This window comes from Rhinoderma darwinii, chromosome 3 (genome assembly GCF_050947455.1).
Source record: "Rhinoderma darwinii isolate aRhiDar2 chromosome 3, aRhiDar2.hap1, whole genome shotgun sequence".
NCBI lineage: Eukaryota > Metazoa > Chordata > Amphibia > Anura > Rhinodermatidae > Rhinoderma > Rhinoderma darwinii.
Genome location: NC_134689.1, coordinates 398,091,411 through 398,109,530, shown reverse-complemented (window position 1 = coordinate 398,109,530; position 18,120 = coordinate 398,091,411). Strand labels below are relative to the sequence as shown.

Genomic DNA, 18,120 nt, shown 5'->3' with positions numbered 1-18,120 from the left:
TCCGCCTCTGCTTCATTATTGGATCTCATCAGCTGTTGTTTAGCTCAATAACCTCTCTTATTAATGCTTTCTCACTCCGTCCCTTCCTCCTCCGTCTATTTAACCCTTTAGTCATCTGATCCTATTAAATTGTATTTGCATTCGCTTTCACTCTCTATCTTTATTTCTCAATCCTCTGTCTGGATTCCTCCCTCTCCCCTCTCCCCTCCCTCCCTCTCTCTGCCATCATCAGTCCAAAAAATTCCAAAGTTGGAAAATCTGACACAGTCCTGATATATCTCACTATATAAATATATATATATTTCATTTTTTTTTTTTTTTTTTTTTAATACCAACACGTTGACATCACAGGGAATACCGCTCCACAATTGGCCACACACTGAACCAATCCCTCACCCTCTCCACAGACACACATCTCCCGGATAATGAGACATTTAAAAAGTTGAAGGAAAGATTTTAAGAGCATCTTCTGAAGGAGCAAGGCTACAGGACAGATCAACATGTCTGCTCACTTTAACAGAGGCCCAGCCTATGGACTCAGTGCGGAGGTTAAGAGCAAGGTGAGAGGCTTGTCCCAAGAGCATGCAATCTAAAATATTATATGTAGCCCCTGTATTTCACATATATGGACCCCTAATCTGACAATATATTGTCTATATGAACGCCCACCTCAGGCTACTTACTACAGCTAACACTTTATATATAGAGTTTTCTGTCTGATCTGCGGAGCTGACACTCTTTCCTGCTGACACTCTTTCCTGCTGATGGGTTGTTGATATTGGATCTGAAGATGACTTGTTTCTTATATGAGAAAAGTTATATGACCCGTAGAGCTGACAATCTGATCTCAAAGCTTTTTGGTATTATTATGTGGTCCGCAAAACTTTCTATTGTCATGGTTCTATACCCCAAGTGTTCGTGTCCTGTATCCCAAGTGTCAGTGTCTCATTATCTTGTACCCCAAGTGTCAGTGTCATTATCCTGTACCCCAAGTGTCAGTGTGTCTTTGTACTGTACGGCAAGTGTCAGTGTGTCACTATCCTGTACCCCAAGTGTTAGTGGGTCATTATCCTGTAGCCCAAGTGTCAGTGTGTCATTGCCCTGTACCCCAAGTGTCAGGGTGTCATTATCCTGTACCCCAAGTGTCAGTGTGTCTTTGTACTGTACCGCAATTGTCAGTGTGTCACTATCCTGTACCCGAAGTGTTAGTGGGTCATTATCCTGTACCCCAAGTGTCAGTGTGTCATTATCCTGTACCCCGAGTGTTAGTGGGTCATTATCCTGTACCCCAAGTGTCAGTGTCATTATCCTGTACCCCAAGTGTCAGTGTGTCATTATCCTGAACCCCAAGTGTCATTGTGTCATTATCCTGTACCCCATGTGTCAGTGTATCATTATCCTGTACCCCAAGTGTCAGTGTGTCACTATCCTGTACCCCAAGTGTTAGTGGGTCATTATCCTGTACCCCAAGTGTCAGTGTGTCATTATCCTGTACCCCGAGTGTTAGTGGGTCATTATCCTGTACCCCAAGTGTCCGTGTCATTATCCTGTACCCCAAGTGTCAGTGTGTCATTATCCTGAACCCCAAGTGTCATTGTGTCATTATCCTGTACCCCATGTGTCAGTGTATCATTATCCTGTACCTCAAGTGTCAGTGTGTCTTTGTACTGTACCGCAAGGGTCAGTGTGTCACTATCCTGTACCCCAAGTGTTAGTGGGTCATTATCCTGTACCACAAGTGTCAGTGTGTCATTGCCCTGTACCCCAAGTGTCAGGGTGTCATTATCCTGTACCCCAAGTGTCAGTGTGTCTTTGTACTGTACCGCAATTGTCAGTGTGTCACTATCCTGTACCCGAAGTGTTAGTGGGTCATTATCCTGTACCCCAAGTGTCAGTGTGTCATTGCCCTGTACCCCAAGTGTCAGGGTGTCATTATCCTGTACCCCAAGTGTCAGGGTGTCATTATCCTGTCCCCCAAGTGTCAGTGTGTCATTATCCTGTACCAAGTGTCAGTGTCATTATCCTGTACCCCAAGTGTCAGTGTTCCATTATCCTGTCCCCCAAGTGTCATTGTCATTATCATGTACCCCAAGTGTCAGTGTGTCATTGTTCTGTACCCCAAGTGTCAGTGTGTCATTATCCTGTACCCCAAGTGTCAATGTGTCATTATCCCGTACCCCAAGTGTCAGTGTGTCATTGTCCCGTACCCCAAGTGTCAGTGTGTCATTGTCCTGTACCCCAAGTGTCAGTGTGTCATTATCCTGTACTCCGAGTCAGTGTGTCATTATCATGTACCCCAAGTGTCAGTGTGTCATTGTCCTGTACTCCGAGTCAGTGTGTCATTATCATGTACCCCAAGTGTCAGTGTGTCATTGTCCTGTACTCCGAGTCAGTGTGTCATTGTCCTGTACCCCAAGTGTCAGTATGTCATTGTCCTGTACTCCGAGTCAGTGTGTCATTATCATGTACCCCAAGTGTCAGTTTGTCATTGTCCTGTACTCCGAGTCAGTGTATTATTGTTCTGGGAGTCACATTTCCCCTGGATGTCCAGATGAGTATCTATGAACGTCTGATCTGTAGAGCTAGCACTCTATTAATATATTTCTGTCTTGTGTGTAATCATCTGGCAGCCTGAGCTGGATTCTTGAGACATGATGGATCAGTTTCACAACAGTGTAATAAGCTTGTTTGTTGACAGATTGTTGATTCTACTTAAAAGCATGCCTGATGCTACTGATGTGTGATTCACCTCGAGAGTAGACACTCATGCCCTGTCTACACTTATAACACGGGTCTGAGGGTCATTCATCTACTGCCCCCAATGACCAACCATATTCCCACCAACTGTTTATCATAATCAATGGATAGACCACTGGCTCATGCATAACATTCTAGGAGCCTATTCCAACCTCTAATGGTGGTCTTGGGCTTATTAGGAGAAGACGTACGGTATTACAGAATTCTTGGATTATGTATAGAGAACCTCCAAGGTACTGGTTGCAGTAAATGACGTTACGTGTATACGGTGTAGACTTGAAGACTGATTCTACATTGGTACATCGTCAGTAATAGTAGATATTACTAATTGCAGTATCCTGATCTCAGCGGTAGTTCAAGGCAAACATTGGGTTAACAAGTTCTAAAAATAAGGTCCACAACCACTTAACCTAAAGGGGATGAACTATCTCTCCAGTGATGTATTGTTGAGCTTATCTGCCATTTCTGACAGATTCTTCATTACTATCTTATTCAGTCACTTGCAGTACCATAATTCAACACTGTAATAGCAAATGCTTTCCCATAGACAACAATGCAACAGCGCCCCCCTTAGCTTGAATCTTGCTAGAACCAATGAAGCTAAACTGATCATTTTTGAAATGCATTAACTTTTATATGTCAAAGCAAGCCAATCATTTTGGAGAATTTATTAAACTTCACAAATTTGTTACACGGGGTGGAAATACAATTTATGCGGCTACACTGTAGCCTAGTAGGTATTGGGGCCCATTGCCACCTTAAGACCAGGTTCCTTCTAGATTGCATATTAGGGACAGAGCTATTGAATGGCTCACAATTATTGGTGGATTGTTAGAGAGGCATAAAGGGGGACTCTATGATGGGTAATTGGCGTGGGAGGTGCCCATGTGCTGTTCTTGCATGGGGGCCCTTTGCTGTCTATGTCGGCCTATGGTCATTGCACTTGAAGGTGGGTATGGTTGTCGGAGCTAATTTTAGCAATGATAATACTGGGGGTTTAAAGGCTTTAAGGCAGCAGCATATGTGAGGATTTAGCCTATAATGCACCATGAATGTGGTAAGTCACAAAGCATTTAGGTGGAGTAAGCAAGTCCTCCAAAAGGGGTAGGCAAAAAAACATCTTAACCCTTTACAAATTGACCTTTTTGTTTTCTCATCCAACTAATACAAAGTCATTCATTAAAGACTGATGGTCTTTAAATCCTAGGTTCTTCATTGTCTTTTTACAGAAGTAGGAGAGCAGGGGCTATGCATCTCTTGGACACCTGGGTGACTTTGTGACAAAATGATAACGTCATAGCTGCTAAATAAAGGTTGTTGTAATTTCTCTACTTCCTAAACCAAGCTACAGGAGGAAGAAGAGGTCTGAATTACAGCACCTTCTCAACCCTTTAATGCACTGTGATGTAGATGTACCTCATCGGTAGGATGTCATTCTCACATGATACCGTACATGTAGGTTATGGTGATCGCTATGCCCATGGGATCATGAACGGGGATCATGAACGGGAGTGTGGCTATGATTGACAGCCACATTCCAAGAGAGTGAGATTGGAGAAAACTGACACTTCGCTAACGCTTGTGTGAGATTTACAGCACCTCAAGCGTAATCTTGGAAGATTACGCTGTAAATGACAGCCCAGCGTGATCTCGATGTGCTGTGCTGTAAATCACACACAAACGGTAGCGAAGGGTCAGGATTCTGAATAGACATCACGTGCTGGCTGGTAGTGATGTCTATTAACTCTCAGGATACTTCAGTAACGTATGTGTGTATGTGGCTGCATATAGTGATCTAGTAAGAACACAATGCTGCTGTGTAAATGAATGGGGAGAAGTGTATGACGCTGATTGGTCACTGATTGGTCAGCGTCATACACTTCTCTCCACAACGCCCACTTGGTCAAAAACGAAAACACGCCCAGTTGGGCATTAAGAAACTCATTAAAATAGGTCATAACTCCGTCAAAAATGATCGTTTTTCTAAATAAAAACCACTGCTGTAATCTACATTACAGCGCCGATCACCTCATGTTCAAGATAGGCCACTTATAATGTGGTGACAGAGACTCTTTAAACTGTTTAAATCAGGACTGATTGGTAATAATGGTATGCCAGCTATTATCATAAGTAGTAAATGTAATAAGGAAAAAAATAGCTTTTTATTAATGCATTCTGCTATTTAAAAGAAAAATATTAAATGAATGAAACACTACCGTACATGTACCCAAAAATTATGTAAGACCTATACAAAATAAGAGCTCACATAGCTACATAGCCTTATCAATAGAAAAAAAGTTATGGCTGACCGGAATTGTAGGCCTTAAAAAGACAAAAGGTCCTAGTTTTACACAGGACGATTATCGGGTAGACAAGCATTTATATAACGCTCGTTCCCGATAAATGCCCTGTGTAAACGGGAACGATCAGCAGATGAACGAGCAAACGCTGGATCATCTGCTGGTCGTATCGTTTTAAAAAAGTTAAATATTATCGTTGTCGACAGCACATCTCTCGGTGTAAACAGAGAGACTAACTGACGACATGATGGTAATGAATGGGTACGAGTGATCGGAGTAACCACCGCTCGTCCCCATCCATAGCTCTGTGTGACAGGAGCAAATGAGTGCCGATCAACGATGTCTCGATCGGCGTTCGCTGCAACGGCCGATTATCGGCAGGTGTAATAGGGCCTTTAAAGGGGTCGTCTTATCAGAGACAACTCCTATTAGATTGCAGTTGCCGGAGGTTCGGCTTTCGGAAAACACTTGTCTGGCCAGACATTTCCCCTGCAGCGGCTGATAAATGGCCGTCCATGTAATCCATGTAATATTTTTAAGTCTCGCTAGAACGGGAGCGGCTCTTACTGAGCAACTCTTCGTTCTGGCTCATAGATGTCCCTCTAGGACATCCATATAGGGCATATGGACGGGGATTGTCATCTTTCCACTAGCAAAATATTCCTTAAAAGGTATCTAAGCAAGGGTTTGTGAAGAGCAGACCTCCCTTCTAATAATTCATGGAGGAGACTGTGTCAATTGAATTTCATTCCAGGTTTTAATTGCTTTTTATCCAATCGAAATTTTCTCCAGTCATTAGGCAATGGTGTAGATGGATGGGTTCCACATAGTGTGGGTGTTATCCTAACTTCTATAATGGGCATGTGTGGTTTGGCAACATGTGGAGATGCGGTTTAGTGCAATCTCCGAATGACAAAGATCATATTTAGCTGGCATGTGTGAAAGGATTTAATTTATGACATGACAATAGTTCAGTATTGTAGGGTGTAGACCAAAAAAGTACAAGTTCTTTAGAAAACCCTTGTCTTCTGTCAATGATGTAAGCAATAGAAGCTGGATCGAGTGCAAAATATGGGAGAGTTTAAGCTGCTTCACAACGATATGATTTTTTGGGATAGCTCTCAAGGATTCTCTTGTCCACCTTCTGATGGTCTCTTCCTTTAGACTAAAGCTTGGCAGTTTCTTCATGAGGTCCATAAATGTATACTGTACTGTGTGTAATAAAGCTCTTCTAATGACAATAAACATGTCAATGCATGCTGGGGAAGCTCCATGCATCTATACGATCCATCCAATGTGTCATAGAAAAATAAGGGTTGGAAGGTAAGAAGAAAATTGCAGTCTAATTACGGGCATCGGCGCCAGGCTGAAGAGAATCAGGAATGGAGTCGAGTGAATAGGATCTAGGAGATCTTTTATTGGGAAGATGACGCGTTTCTGGACCGGACTGGTCCCTTCGTCAGGTCGGATTGTATACCGACCTGACGAAGGGACCAGTCCGGTCCAGAAACGCGTCGTCTTCTCAATAAAAGATCTCCTAGATCCTACTCACTTGACTCCGTTCCTGATTCTCTTCAGCCTGGCGCCGATGCCCGTAATTAGACTGCAATTTTCTTCTTACCTTCTGACTCATACCTTGTCCCAGGTACTAAGGATTTAGCACCAAGGGACTGCAGTGGGTGGCAGCAGGCGATCTACACTTCACCACCTCACAATATTCTCGGAGGAGCGCCGCAATTCCCTCACCTGTTTTGCTGTACTAACTCATAGAAAAATAAGGGTCAGACTTATCTCAGCAGTGCCAGTTCGCGAAAAACCTCTTGCCTTGTTCAACCTCCAGATGTTCATTCATGGTCCTATTTTATGGCCTGATATGACTATTGTGCCAAGAATTAGGTAATGTCGAGAGATGAAAGAGCACCTCAGATGACCAGAAGCACTTGATATAACTCAAGAAGATCTTGCATGTTTAAAATAATTTGAACTGAAGAACAAGACCCTTCAAGAGAGAGATCACCTCCATATCTCAGTGGGTCTTACGACTGTATGTGTTAGTGACATATCTATGGCCACCCTTTTTCTTGTAAAGTATTAGTTACCTCCTTGAGCATTGACTATTTCTTGTCTACATTGTAGACGTGATGAGATGTCCAAAAGTTTTCTACACGTCATTATGGGATTTATTTACCATGTCGAGGTAGGGTGGGTCTTCAGAATCAGTCTTTGGTGCATTAAAGAGGTTATCCAAGACAAACTAACACTTCCAAAGTAGTTTATGAAGAACAGTCCACAAGGATTTTATATTGTCTATGTCCTAGCAATGCTAGTTACCATATATGAGGAGGTAGTTGAACGTGATGGTCACATCTTCAATGGCATAATGTCCATTGGGGCAAAGATCAGGGAATTCTGTTACAGGTGGCCTGGAGGTAACAGCTGGCCACCAATGAGAAATAATAGTGTTGACATTTTGTGTCCACTGTGCCGATAAATTGAGCGGAACAGAAAGAATACCAAGACCCCTTTGTGAAGACCAGCACCCATGAATGAGTTCAGTACACAGTGTCCTCCTCCCTTGTCTTATGATAACTGTTCTAGAATCCCTCTTCTTCTTCTGCCTCATCGGCCTACCCTATCAAACTATTAGATTCCCAGAGTCTTGCTCTTTCCTCAAGAGAACTGAATTTGTTCTCCTGTGACAGTTCTTCCTAATGTCCTCAATTTAAAATATCTTAGAGATGGCAGCCATAAGCCGGCCATAGATATTAGATATCTCTTGGAAGATTCCACTGATTTTGACAGGACAGGATCCAACGGGATAGATTTTAACTTGTGGCCTCTTTTCTCCATTCTACCATTCCACGTTGAATAGGAAGTGTAATCACGTCTATGGCCAGGTACAGACAATAGACCCCTATTGAGAGATCCATCGACATTTGCTTGAGATTTCTAACAATCTAATGTCTAAAAATTCTCTAACGGCTATTGTCACATATTTCTTCTATATTGACCACAATAACCTTCTGACCTGTCACTCCAAGAAAGGAATATAGAGGTCAATGGAAAACTGAATCAATTTTTCAAGATGCAGACCTCAAGGTCTGGAAATCACCCATCAATCCAACTAACTGGTATGTTTATATATCTACAGTTGGTATAATTTATGCATCTTCTAATAAATATAATTATATACAAGTATGTACAACTGCTATAAGTAAAACACCTTCTTGTATAAAGTGCTATGAACCATGCTGGTATAATCTGGGCATCATCTGATATATAATTATATATGAACAGCTGGTATAAGTTATACATCTTCTTGTATATAGTGATATGGAGCATGCTGGTATAATCTGGGCATCATCTGATATATAATTATATATGTACAGCTGGTATACGTTATACATCTTCTTGTATATAGTGATATGGAGCATGCTGGTATATACTGGGCATCTTCTGTATATAATTATATATGTACAGCTGGTATACGTTATACATCTTCTTGTATATAGTGATATGGAGCATGCTGGTATATACTAAGGCATCTTCTGCATATAATTATATATGTACAGCTGGTATAAGTTATACATCTTCTTGTATATAGTGATATGGAGCATGCTGGTATAACCTGGGCATCATCTGATATATAATTATATATGTACAGCTGGTATACGTTATACATCTTCTTGTATATAGTGATATGGAGCATGCTGGTATAACCTGGGCATCTTCTGTATATAATTATATATGTACAGCTGGTATAAGTTATACATCTTCTTGTATATAGTGATATGGAGCATGCTGGTATAACCTGGGTATCTTCTGTATATAATTATATATGTACAGCTGGTATAAGTTATACATCTTCTTGTATACAGTGATATGGAGCATGCTGGTATATACTGGGCATCTTCTGTATATAATTATATCTGTACAGCTGGTATAAGTTATACATCTTTTTGTATATAGTGATATAGAACATGCTGGTATAACCTGGGCATCTCCTGTATATAATTATATATGTACAGCTGGTATAAGTTATACATCTTCTTGTATATAGTGATATAGAACATGCTGGTATAACCTGGGCATCTCCTGTATATAATTATATATGTACAGCTGGTATAAGTTATACATCTTCTTGTATATAGTGATATAGAACATGCTGGTATAACCTGGGCATCTCCTGTATATAATTATATATGTACAGCTGGTATAAGTAATGCATCTTCTTGTATATAGTGATATGGACCATGCTGGTATAACCTGGGCATCTTCTGTATATAATTATATATGTACAGCTGGTATAAGTTATACATCTTCTTGTATATAGTGATATGGAGCATGCTGGTATATACTGGGCATCTTCTGTATATAATTATATATGTACAGCTGGTATAAGTTATACATCTTCTTGTCTATAGTGATATAGAACATGCTGGTATAACCTGGGCATCTTCTGTATATAATTATATATGTACAGCTGGTATAAGTTATACATCTTCTTGTATATAGTGATATGGAGCATGCTGGTATAACTTGGGTATATTCTGTATATAATTATATATGTACAGCTGGTGTAAGTTATAAATCTTGTATATAGTGATCTGGACAATGCTGGTATAACCTGGACATCTTCTGTATATAAATTATATATGTACAGCTGGTATAAGTATTACATCTTCTGTATATAATTATATATATGTACAGCTGGTATAAATTATACATCTTCTTGTATATAGTGATATGGAACATGCTGGTATAACCTGGGCATCTTCTGTATATAATTATATATGTACAGCTGGTGTAAGTTATACATCTTGTATATAGTGATCTGGACCATGCTGGTATAACCTAGACATCTTCTGTATATAAAGTATATATGTACAGCTGGTATAAGTAATACATCTTCTATATAGTGATATGGAGCATGCTGGTATAACCTGGGTATCTTCTGCATATAATTATATATGAACAGCTGGTATAAGTTATACATCTTCTTGTATATAGTGATATGGAGCATGCTGGTATAATCTGGGCATCTTCTGTATATAATTAGATATGAACAGCAGGTATACGTTATACATCTTCTTGTTTATAGTGATATGGAGCATGCTGGTATAACTTGGGTATCTTCTGTATATAATTATATATGTACAGCAGGTATAAGTTATACATCTTCTTGTATATAGTGATATGGAGCATGCTGGTATAACCTGGGTATCTTCTGTATATAATTATATATGTACAGCTGGTATAAGTTATACATCTTCTTGTATATAGTGATATGGAGCATGCTGGTATAACCTGGGCATCTTCTGTATATAATTATATATGTACAGCTGTTATAAGTTATATATCTTCTTGTATATAGTGATATGGAGCATGCTGGTATAACCTGGGCATCTTCTGTATATAATTATATATGTACAGCAGGTATAAGTTATACATCTTCTTGTATATAGTGATATGGAGCATGCTGGTATAACTTGGGTATCTTCTGTATATAATTATATATGTACAGCAGGTATAAGTTATACATCTTCTTGTATATAGTGATATGGAGCATGCTGGTGTAACCTGGGTATCTTCTGTATATAATTATATATGTACAGCTGGTATAAGTTATACATCATCTTGTATATAGTGATATGGAGCATGCTGGTATAACCTGGGTATCCTCTGTATATAATTATATATGAACAGCTGGTATAAGTTATACATCTTCTTGTATATAGTGATATGGATCATGCTGGTATAACCTGTGCATCTTCTGTATATAATTATACCAGCTGTACATATATAAGTTATGCATCTCCTTGTATATAGTGATATGGAGCATGCTGGTATAACCTGGGTATCTTCTGCATATAATTATATATGAACAGCAGGTATAAGTTATACATCTTCTTGTATATAGTGATATGGAGCATGCTGGTATAACCTGTGGATCTTCTGTATATAATTATATATGTACAGCTGGTATAAGTTATACATCTTCTTGTATATAGTGATATGGAGCATGCTGGTATAACCTGGGTATCTTCTGTATATAATTATATATATACAGCTGGTATAAGTTGTACATCTTCTTTTATATAGTGATAAGGATCATGCTGGTATAACCTGTGCATCTTCTGTATATAATTATACCAGCTGTACATATATAAGTTATGCATCTCCTTGTATATAGTGATATGGAGCATGCTGGTATAACCTGGGTATCTTCTGCATATAATTATATATGAACAGCAGGTATAAGTTATACATCTTCTTGTATATAGTGATATGGAGCATGCTGGTATAACCTGTGGATCTTCTGTATATAATTATATATGTACAGCTGGTATAAGTTATACATCTTCTTGTATATAGTGATATGGAGCATGCTGGTATAACCTGGGTATCCTCTGTATATAATTATATATGAACAGCTGGTATAAGTTATACATCATCTTGTATATAGTGATATGGAGCATGCTGGTATAACCTGGGTATCTTCTGTATATAATTATACCAGCTGTACATATATAAGTTATACATCTCCTTGTATATAGTGATATGGAGCATGCTGGTATAACCTGGGTATCTTCTGCATATAATTATATATGAACAGCAGGTATAAGTTATACATCTTCTTGTATATAGTGATATGGAGCATGCTGGTATAACCTGGGTATCTTCTGCATATAATTATATATGAACAGCAGGTATAAGTTATACATCATCTTGTATATAGTGATATGGAGCATGCTGGTATAACCTGGGTATCTTCTGTATATAATTATACCAGCTGTACATATATAAGTTATACATCTCCTTGTATATAGTGATATGGAGCATGCTGGTATAACCTGGGTATCTTCTGCATATAATTATATATGAACAGCAGGTATAAGTTATACATCTTCTTGTATATAGTGATATGCACCATGCTGGTATATGCGGGATTTCCTCTGGTTATGTTAGTGGGGTCTGGTTAGTTTGAAAAAAACTAAGAACTCAAATGGGGTGGTGCCAGGATCATTTTACAGAAATGTCTAATACATCATTTAAAACTCATATGTTTATAAGAAATTATTTAGAAACTGGACAAAAATTTTTTAGATGGGACGATTACTATTTTTCTTAGATTTTGCAGTGCATCTTATGTTGTAGAATATTTTGAAGGCAAAAAAATAAATACTTTAAATAGAGAGAAGACTGTGGTATGTACTCCATTCTACACAGAGTGACCAGATAGGAGGGAGGAGATATGTGTCATGGAGTCTGCCCCTCCCACCTCAGGGTGACACAGACAGGAGGGAGGAGCTATGTGACATGGAGTCTGTTCTACCCACCACAGGGTGACATGGAGTCTGCCCCTCCCACCTCAGGATGACACAGACAGGAGGGAGGAGCTATGTGACATGGAGTCTGTTCTTCCCACCACAGGGTGACACAAACAGGTAGGAGGAGCTATATATCATGAAGTCTGCTCCTCCCACCACAGGGTGACACAAACAGGTAGGAGGAGCTATATATCATGAAGTCTGCTCCTCCCACCTCAGGGTGACACAGAGGAGGGAGGAGCTTTGTGACATGGAATATGCTCCTCCCACCTCAGGGTGACAAAGGCAGTAGGGAGCAGACATATTTGGGCGACATACAGTGGCAGTGTGATCCTGACATGTGAACAGGGATCAGTTACAGCAAGTATATAAGAAATGACATATTTACCAGTCTGGAAGCGCACAGTGAATAGATGGATAATTTAACCCTGTGCCTTCCAGCAGGGAGCTGCCAGGCTGTACACTGTACAGGGAACCCGTCCTGGAAGAGAGAGCACAGACCATATAAGGCCGGCTCCTCTCACATGAAATGTCTCTACTATATAAGGGTATTGGTGAAATCCATAACCCAGGTGTGAATTGACCCCCTCCTTCCCTGCCACTATTCTCTCACATCCCCCATTCATACTGTCTGCCCCGTCTGTTAATTAGCAGCTGGCAATTACATGACAATCCTGGAGCAGAACATTCCTACATGAGAAATGCTCCGCCGCTGCCCCTTTCCTTCACTCTGCAGCTATTCTTAGGAAAAGGCTCTGTTCAGGGTGACTCTCAGGGATTTCTGGGTTCTCACAATCCATCTACACCACACGAGATTGGATATAGTACACTGTCCCTAACTTGGAGAATTAAAAGGGTTTTCCAGATTCATGTAAATAAGGTTAAATTAGGGTTCAATAGAAGTTCTGCAACATTCTAATATACTGTGTGATTCAATTCCTTATCATTTTCAAGATCTCTGCTTGCGGAATGGGAATATTCTTGTTTACCTCCGTCACCATTAATAGGGAAATAATCACCGAGTTATGCTCTGGACAACCCCAAACACAACCACCCGGTCACATCTTGCCACTGAGGAAACCTGCGTTGTACGACATGGAACACATTGAAATGATTAAGTAACCGTGTAATAGATGATCACGCCAAGTCTTGGAGGCTGAGATAGGAGGTGTTGTTTGTCGGACCCTCACACTGTAGAGCTGGTTTTATGTGGGTATTTAATGCCCCCTCTACCCTCAGCCAGATGTTGGGGACGTTCTGTGTCTGTGATTTCTAGGGACAGAGATCCTTGCACAGGCCTGAGGGTTATGGATATATTATAGATATAATGTACAGTTCGAAAACTTTCTTAGAACAATTTCTAAATGCAGAAAATCCAACAACCAGGGCTAAATCTCAAGTACAAATAGGTATTCTCTTGATGTAGTTTTATTTTGTATGATAATGTTTTGATTTTTTAATAAAAGATTGCCATATAAAAGTAATATTAAGGCTGGGTTCACACGACCATGTTACGTCCGTAATGTACGGAACGTATTTCGGCCGGAAGACCCGGACCGAACACACTACAGGGGGCCGGGCTCCTAGCATCATAGTGATGTACGATGTTAGGAGTCCCTGCCTCTGCGTGGAACTACTGTCCCGTACTGAAAACATGATTACAGTACGGGACAGTTGTCCGGCAGCGAGGCAGGGACTCCTAGCATCGTACATAACTATGATGCTAGGAGCCCGGCTCCCTGCACTGTGTTCGGTCCGGGTCTTCCGGCCGAAATACGTTCCGTACTTTACGGACGTAACATGGTCGTGTGAACCCAGCCTTAGTGTAGTTCTGACAGAATACTTACCTAAATAACAAAACTATACACAGCCTACATAAAAGTGCCCAAATAATATACAGTACACAGCCCACATAACAGTGCCATACACTGCCCATATAATAAGACCATACACAGCCCACATAACCGTGCCATACAGCATTCAAGTAATACGACCATGCGCAGCCCACATAACTGTGCCATACATTGCCCATATATTATATAGTACACAGCTCACATAACTGTGCCATACACCGCCCATATAATAAGTCCATACACAGCCCACATAACCGTGCCATACAGCATTCAAGTAATACGACCATGCGCAGCCCACATAACTGTGCCATACAGTGCCCATATATTATATAGTACACAACCCACATAACTGTGCCATACACTGCCCATATAATAAGACCATACACAGCCCACATAACCGTGCCATACAGCATTCAAGTAATACGACCATGCACAGCCCACATAACTGTGCCATACAGTGCCCATATATTATATAGTACACAGCCCACATAACTGTGCCATACACTGGCCATATAATAAGACCATACACAGCCCACATAACCGTGCCATACAGCATTCAAGTAATACGACCATGCGCAGCCCACATAACTGTGCCATACAGTGCCCATATATTATATAGTACACAGCCCACATAACTGTGCCATACACTGCCCATATAATAAGACCATACACAGCCCACATAACCGTGCCATACAGCATTCAAGTAATACGACCATGCACAGCCCACATAACTGTGCCATACACTGCCCATATAATAACACCATACACAGCACACATAACTGTGCCATACAGTGCCCAAATAATATATAGTACATAGCCCACATAACTGTGCCATACACTGCCCATATAATATACAGTACACAGCCCACATAACCGTGCCATACAGCATCCAAATAATATGACCATGCACAGCTCACAACTGTGCCATATAGTGCCCAAATAATATACAGTACACAGCCCACATAACAGCAACATACAGTACACAAATAATATATAGTACACGGCCCATATAACAGTGACATACAGCAGCCAAATAATATACAACACAGCCCACATAACAGCAACATACAGTACCCAAATAATATATAGTACACAGCCCACAAAATAGTGCCATACAGTGCCCAACTAATATATAGTGCACGGCCCACATAGTGCCATACAGTGCCCAAATAATATACAGTACACAGCCCACATAACAGCAACATACAGTACCCAAATAATATATAGTACACGGCCCATATAACAGTGCCATACAGCATCCAAATAATATACAGTACACAGCCCACATAAAAGTGCCACACACTGCCCATATAATAAGACTATGCACAATGTTCAAATAATAAGACCATGCACAGCCCACATAACCATGCCATACAGCATCGAAATAGGAAGACCATACACAGCCCAAATAATATGACCATGCACAGCCCACATAACTGTGCCATACAGTGCCCAAATAATATACAGTACACAGCCCTCATAACTGTGCCATACAGTGCTCATAATATACAGTACACAGCCCTCATAACAGTGCCATACAGTGCCCAAATAATATACAGTACACAGCCCACATAACTGTGCCATACAGTGCCCAAATAATATACAGTACACAGCCCGCATAACAGCAACATACAGTACCCAAATAATATACAGTACACAGCCCTCATAACAGTGCCATACAGTGCCCAAATAATATACAGTACACAGCCCACATAACTGTGCCATACAGTGCCCAAATAATATACAGTACACAGCCCACATAACAGGAACATACAGTACCCAAATAATATACAGTACACAGCCCACATAACAGCAACATACAGTACCCAAATAATATATAGTATACAGCCCACATAACCGCAACATACAGTACCCAAATAATATATAGTACATGGCCCACATAATAGTGCCATAGAGTGCCCAAATAATATATAGTACACAACCTGCATAACAGTGCCATACAGTGCCCAAATAATATACAGTACACAGTCCACATAACAGTGCCATACAGAGCCCAAATAATACACAGTACACAACCCCCATAAGAGTGCCATACAGAATCCAAATATTAAAACCATGCACCGCCCACATAACTGTACGATACATAGCCCAAATAATAAGACCATGCACCGCCCACAAAACAGTACCATACAGTGGCCAAATAATTAGACCATGCAGCCCACATAATAGTACATACAGTGCCCAAATAATATACAGTACACAGCCCACATAACCGTGCCATACAGTGTTCAAATAATAAGACCATACACAGTCCACATAACTGTGCCATACAGCATTCAAATAGTAAGACCATGCACAGCTCACATAACTGTGCCATACAGTGCCCAAATAATATGCAGTACACAGCCCACATAACAGTAACATACAGTGCCCAAATAACATATAGTACACGGCCCATATAACAGTGCCATACAGCATCCAAATAATGTACAGTACACAGCCCACATAACAGTGCCATACACATAGCAGTGCCATACAGAAATGAAAATATAACATATACTGTATATATCACAGTGTCATACTGTGCCCTATTTATAACAAGTGCCTAAATAATATGCTGTGCAGATCATATAATATCTATATACAATACCCAAATGATACCACGCTACTGTGCCCAAATAAAATAGCCATCCAGTGCAAAAGTAATCCCAACATACACATAAGATATAAAAATACCCACCTGGGCTCACGTTGTTATTAAAGGTTCCGTTTAACAGATCCATTGATTTTCTTTTTAAATTTTTTTTAGACAGATCAAAATGTATTCAAGGCAAACATATGTCATCTGTCGGCCCATTGACTTCTATTAACAAAAACAGGTACTGTCACATACGATTGTCTGCAGTGCTAAATGTCATCTGCCTCTTCCCAATATACACACTACCGTTCAAAAGTTTGGGGTCACCCAGACGATTTTGTGTTTTCCATGAAAACTCACACTTATATTTATCAAATGAGTTGCAAAATATAGTCAAGACATTGACAAGGTTAGAAATAATGATTTTTATTTGAAATAATAATTTTCTGCTTCAAACTTTGCTTTGGTCTTGGAATGCTCCATTTGCAGCAATTCCAGCATTGCAGACCTTTGGCATTCTAGCTCTTAATTTGCTGAGGTAATCAGGAGAAATTTCACCCCATGCTTCCAGAAGCCCCTCCCACAAGTTGGATTGGATTGATGGGCACTTCTTGCGTACCATACGGTCAAGCTGCTCCCACAACAGCTCTATGGGGTTGAGATCTGGTGACTGCGCTGGCCACTCCATTACAGATAGAATACCAGCTGCCTGCTTCTTCCCTAAATAGTTCTTGCATAATTTGGAGGTGTGCTTTGGGTCATTGTCCTGTTGTAGGATGAAATTGGCTCCAATCAAGCGCTGTCCACAGGGTATGGCATGGCGTTGCAAAATGGAGTGATAGCCTTCCTTATTCAAAATCCCTTTTACCTCCCACTTTACCAGCACCAAAGCAACCCCAGACCATCACATTACCTCCACCATGCTTGACAGATGGCGTCAGGCACTCTTCCAGCATCTTTTCAGTTGTTCTGCGTCTCACAAATGTTCTTCTGTGTGATCCAAACACCTGAAACTTCGATTCGTCTGTCTGTGAAGGATGGAGTGGACAGAAGTTAATGTTTATAATAATTTTCTTTCTTTAATAAAATATAGACTATAGAGTTGTGTACATAATTGTGATGAAGCAATAGTAGGATTAGATAAGTATACGTGGCAAGATGGCCCCTGAACATAACACTTTTTTCCAATCTTCCTCTGTCCAATGTCTGAGCTTTTGCCCATATTAATCTTTTCCTTTTATTAGCCAGTCTCAGATATGGCTTTTTCTTTGCCACTCTGC

At 40.3% G+C, this 18,120-nt stretch overlaps 1 protein-coding gene across 1 annotated transcript in view; it reads left to right on the top strand.

Annotated features, from left to right (window-relative positions):
• The first annotated feature begins 478 nt into the window (after positions 1–478).
• The window catches only part of CNN1 (calponin 1), a 63,824-nt gene continuing 46,182 nt past the window's right edge, over positions 479–18,120 (top strand). Inside the window, exon 1 of the mRNA XM_075855463.1 lies at positions 479–560. Coding sequence (XP_075711578.1) covers positions 501–560 — 60 coding nt within the window. The 5' untranslated portion in view covers positions 479–500. The remainder of the gene's footprint in view (positions 561–18,120) is intronic.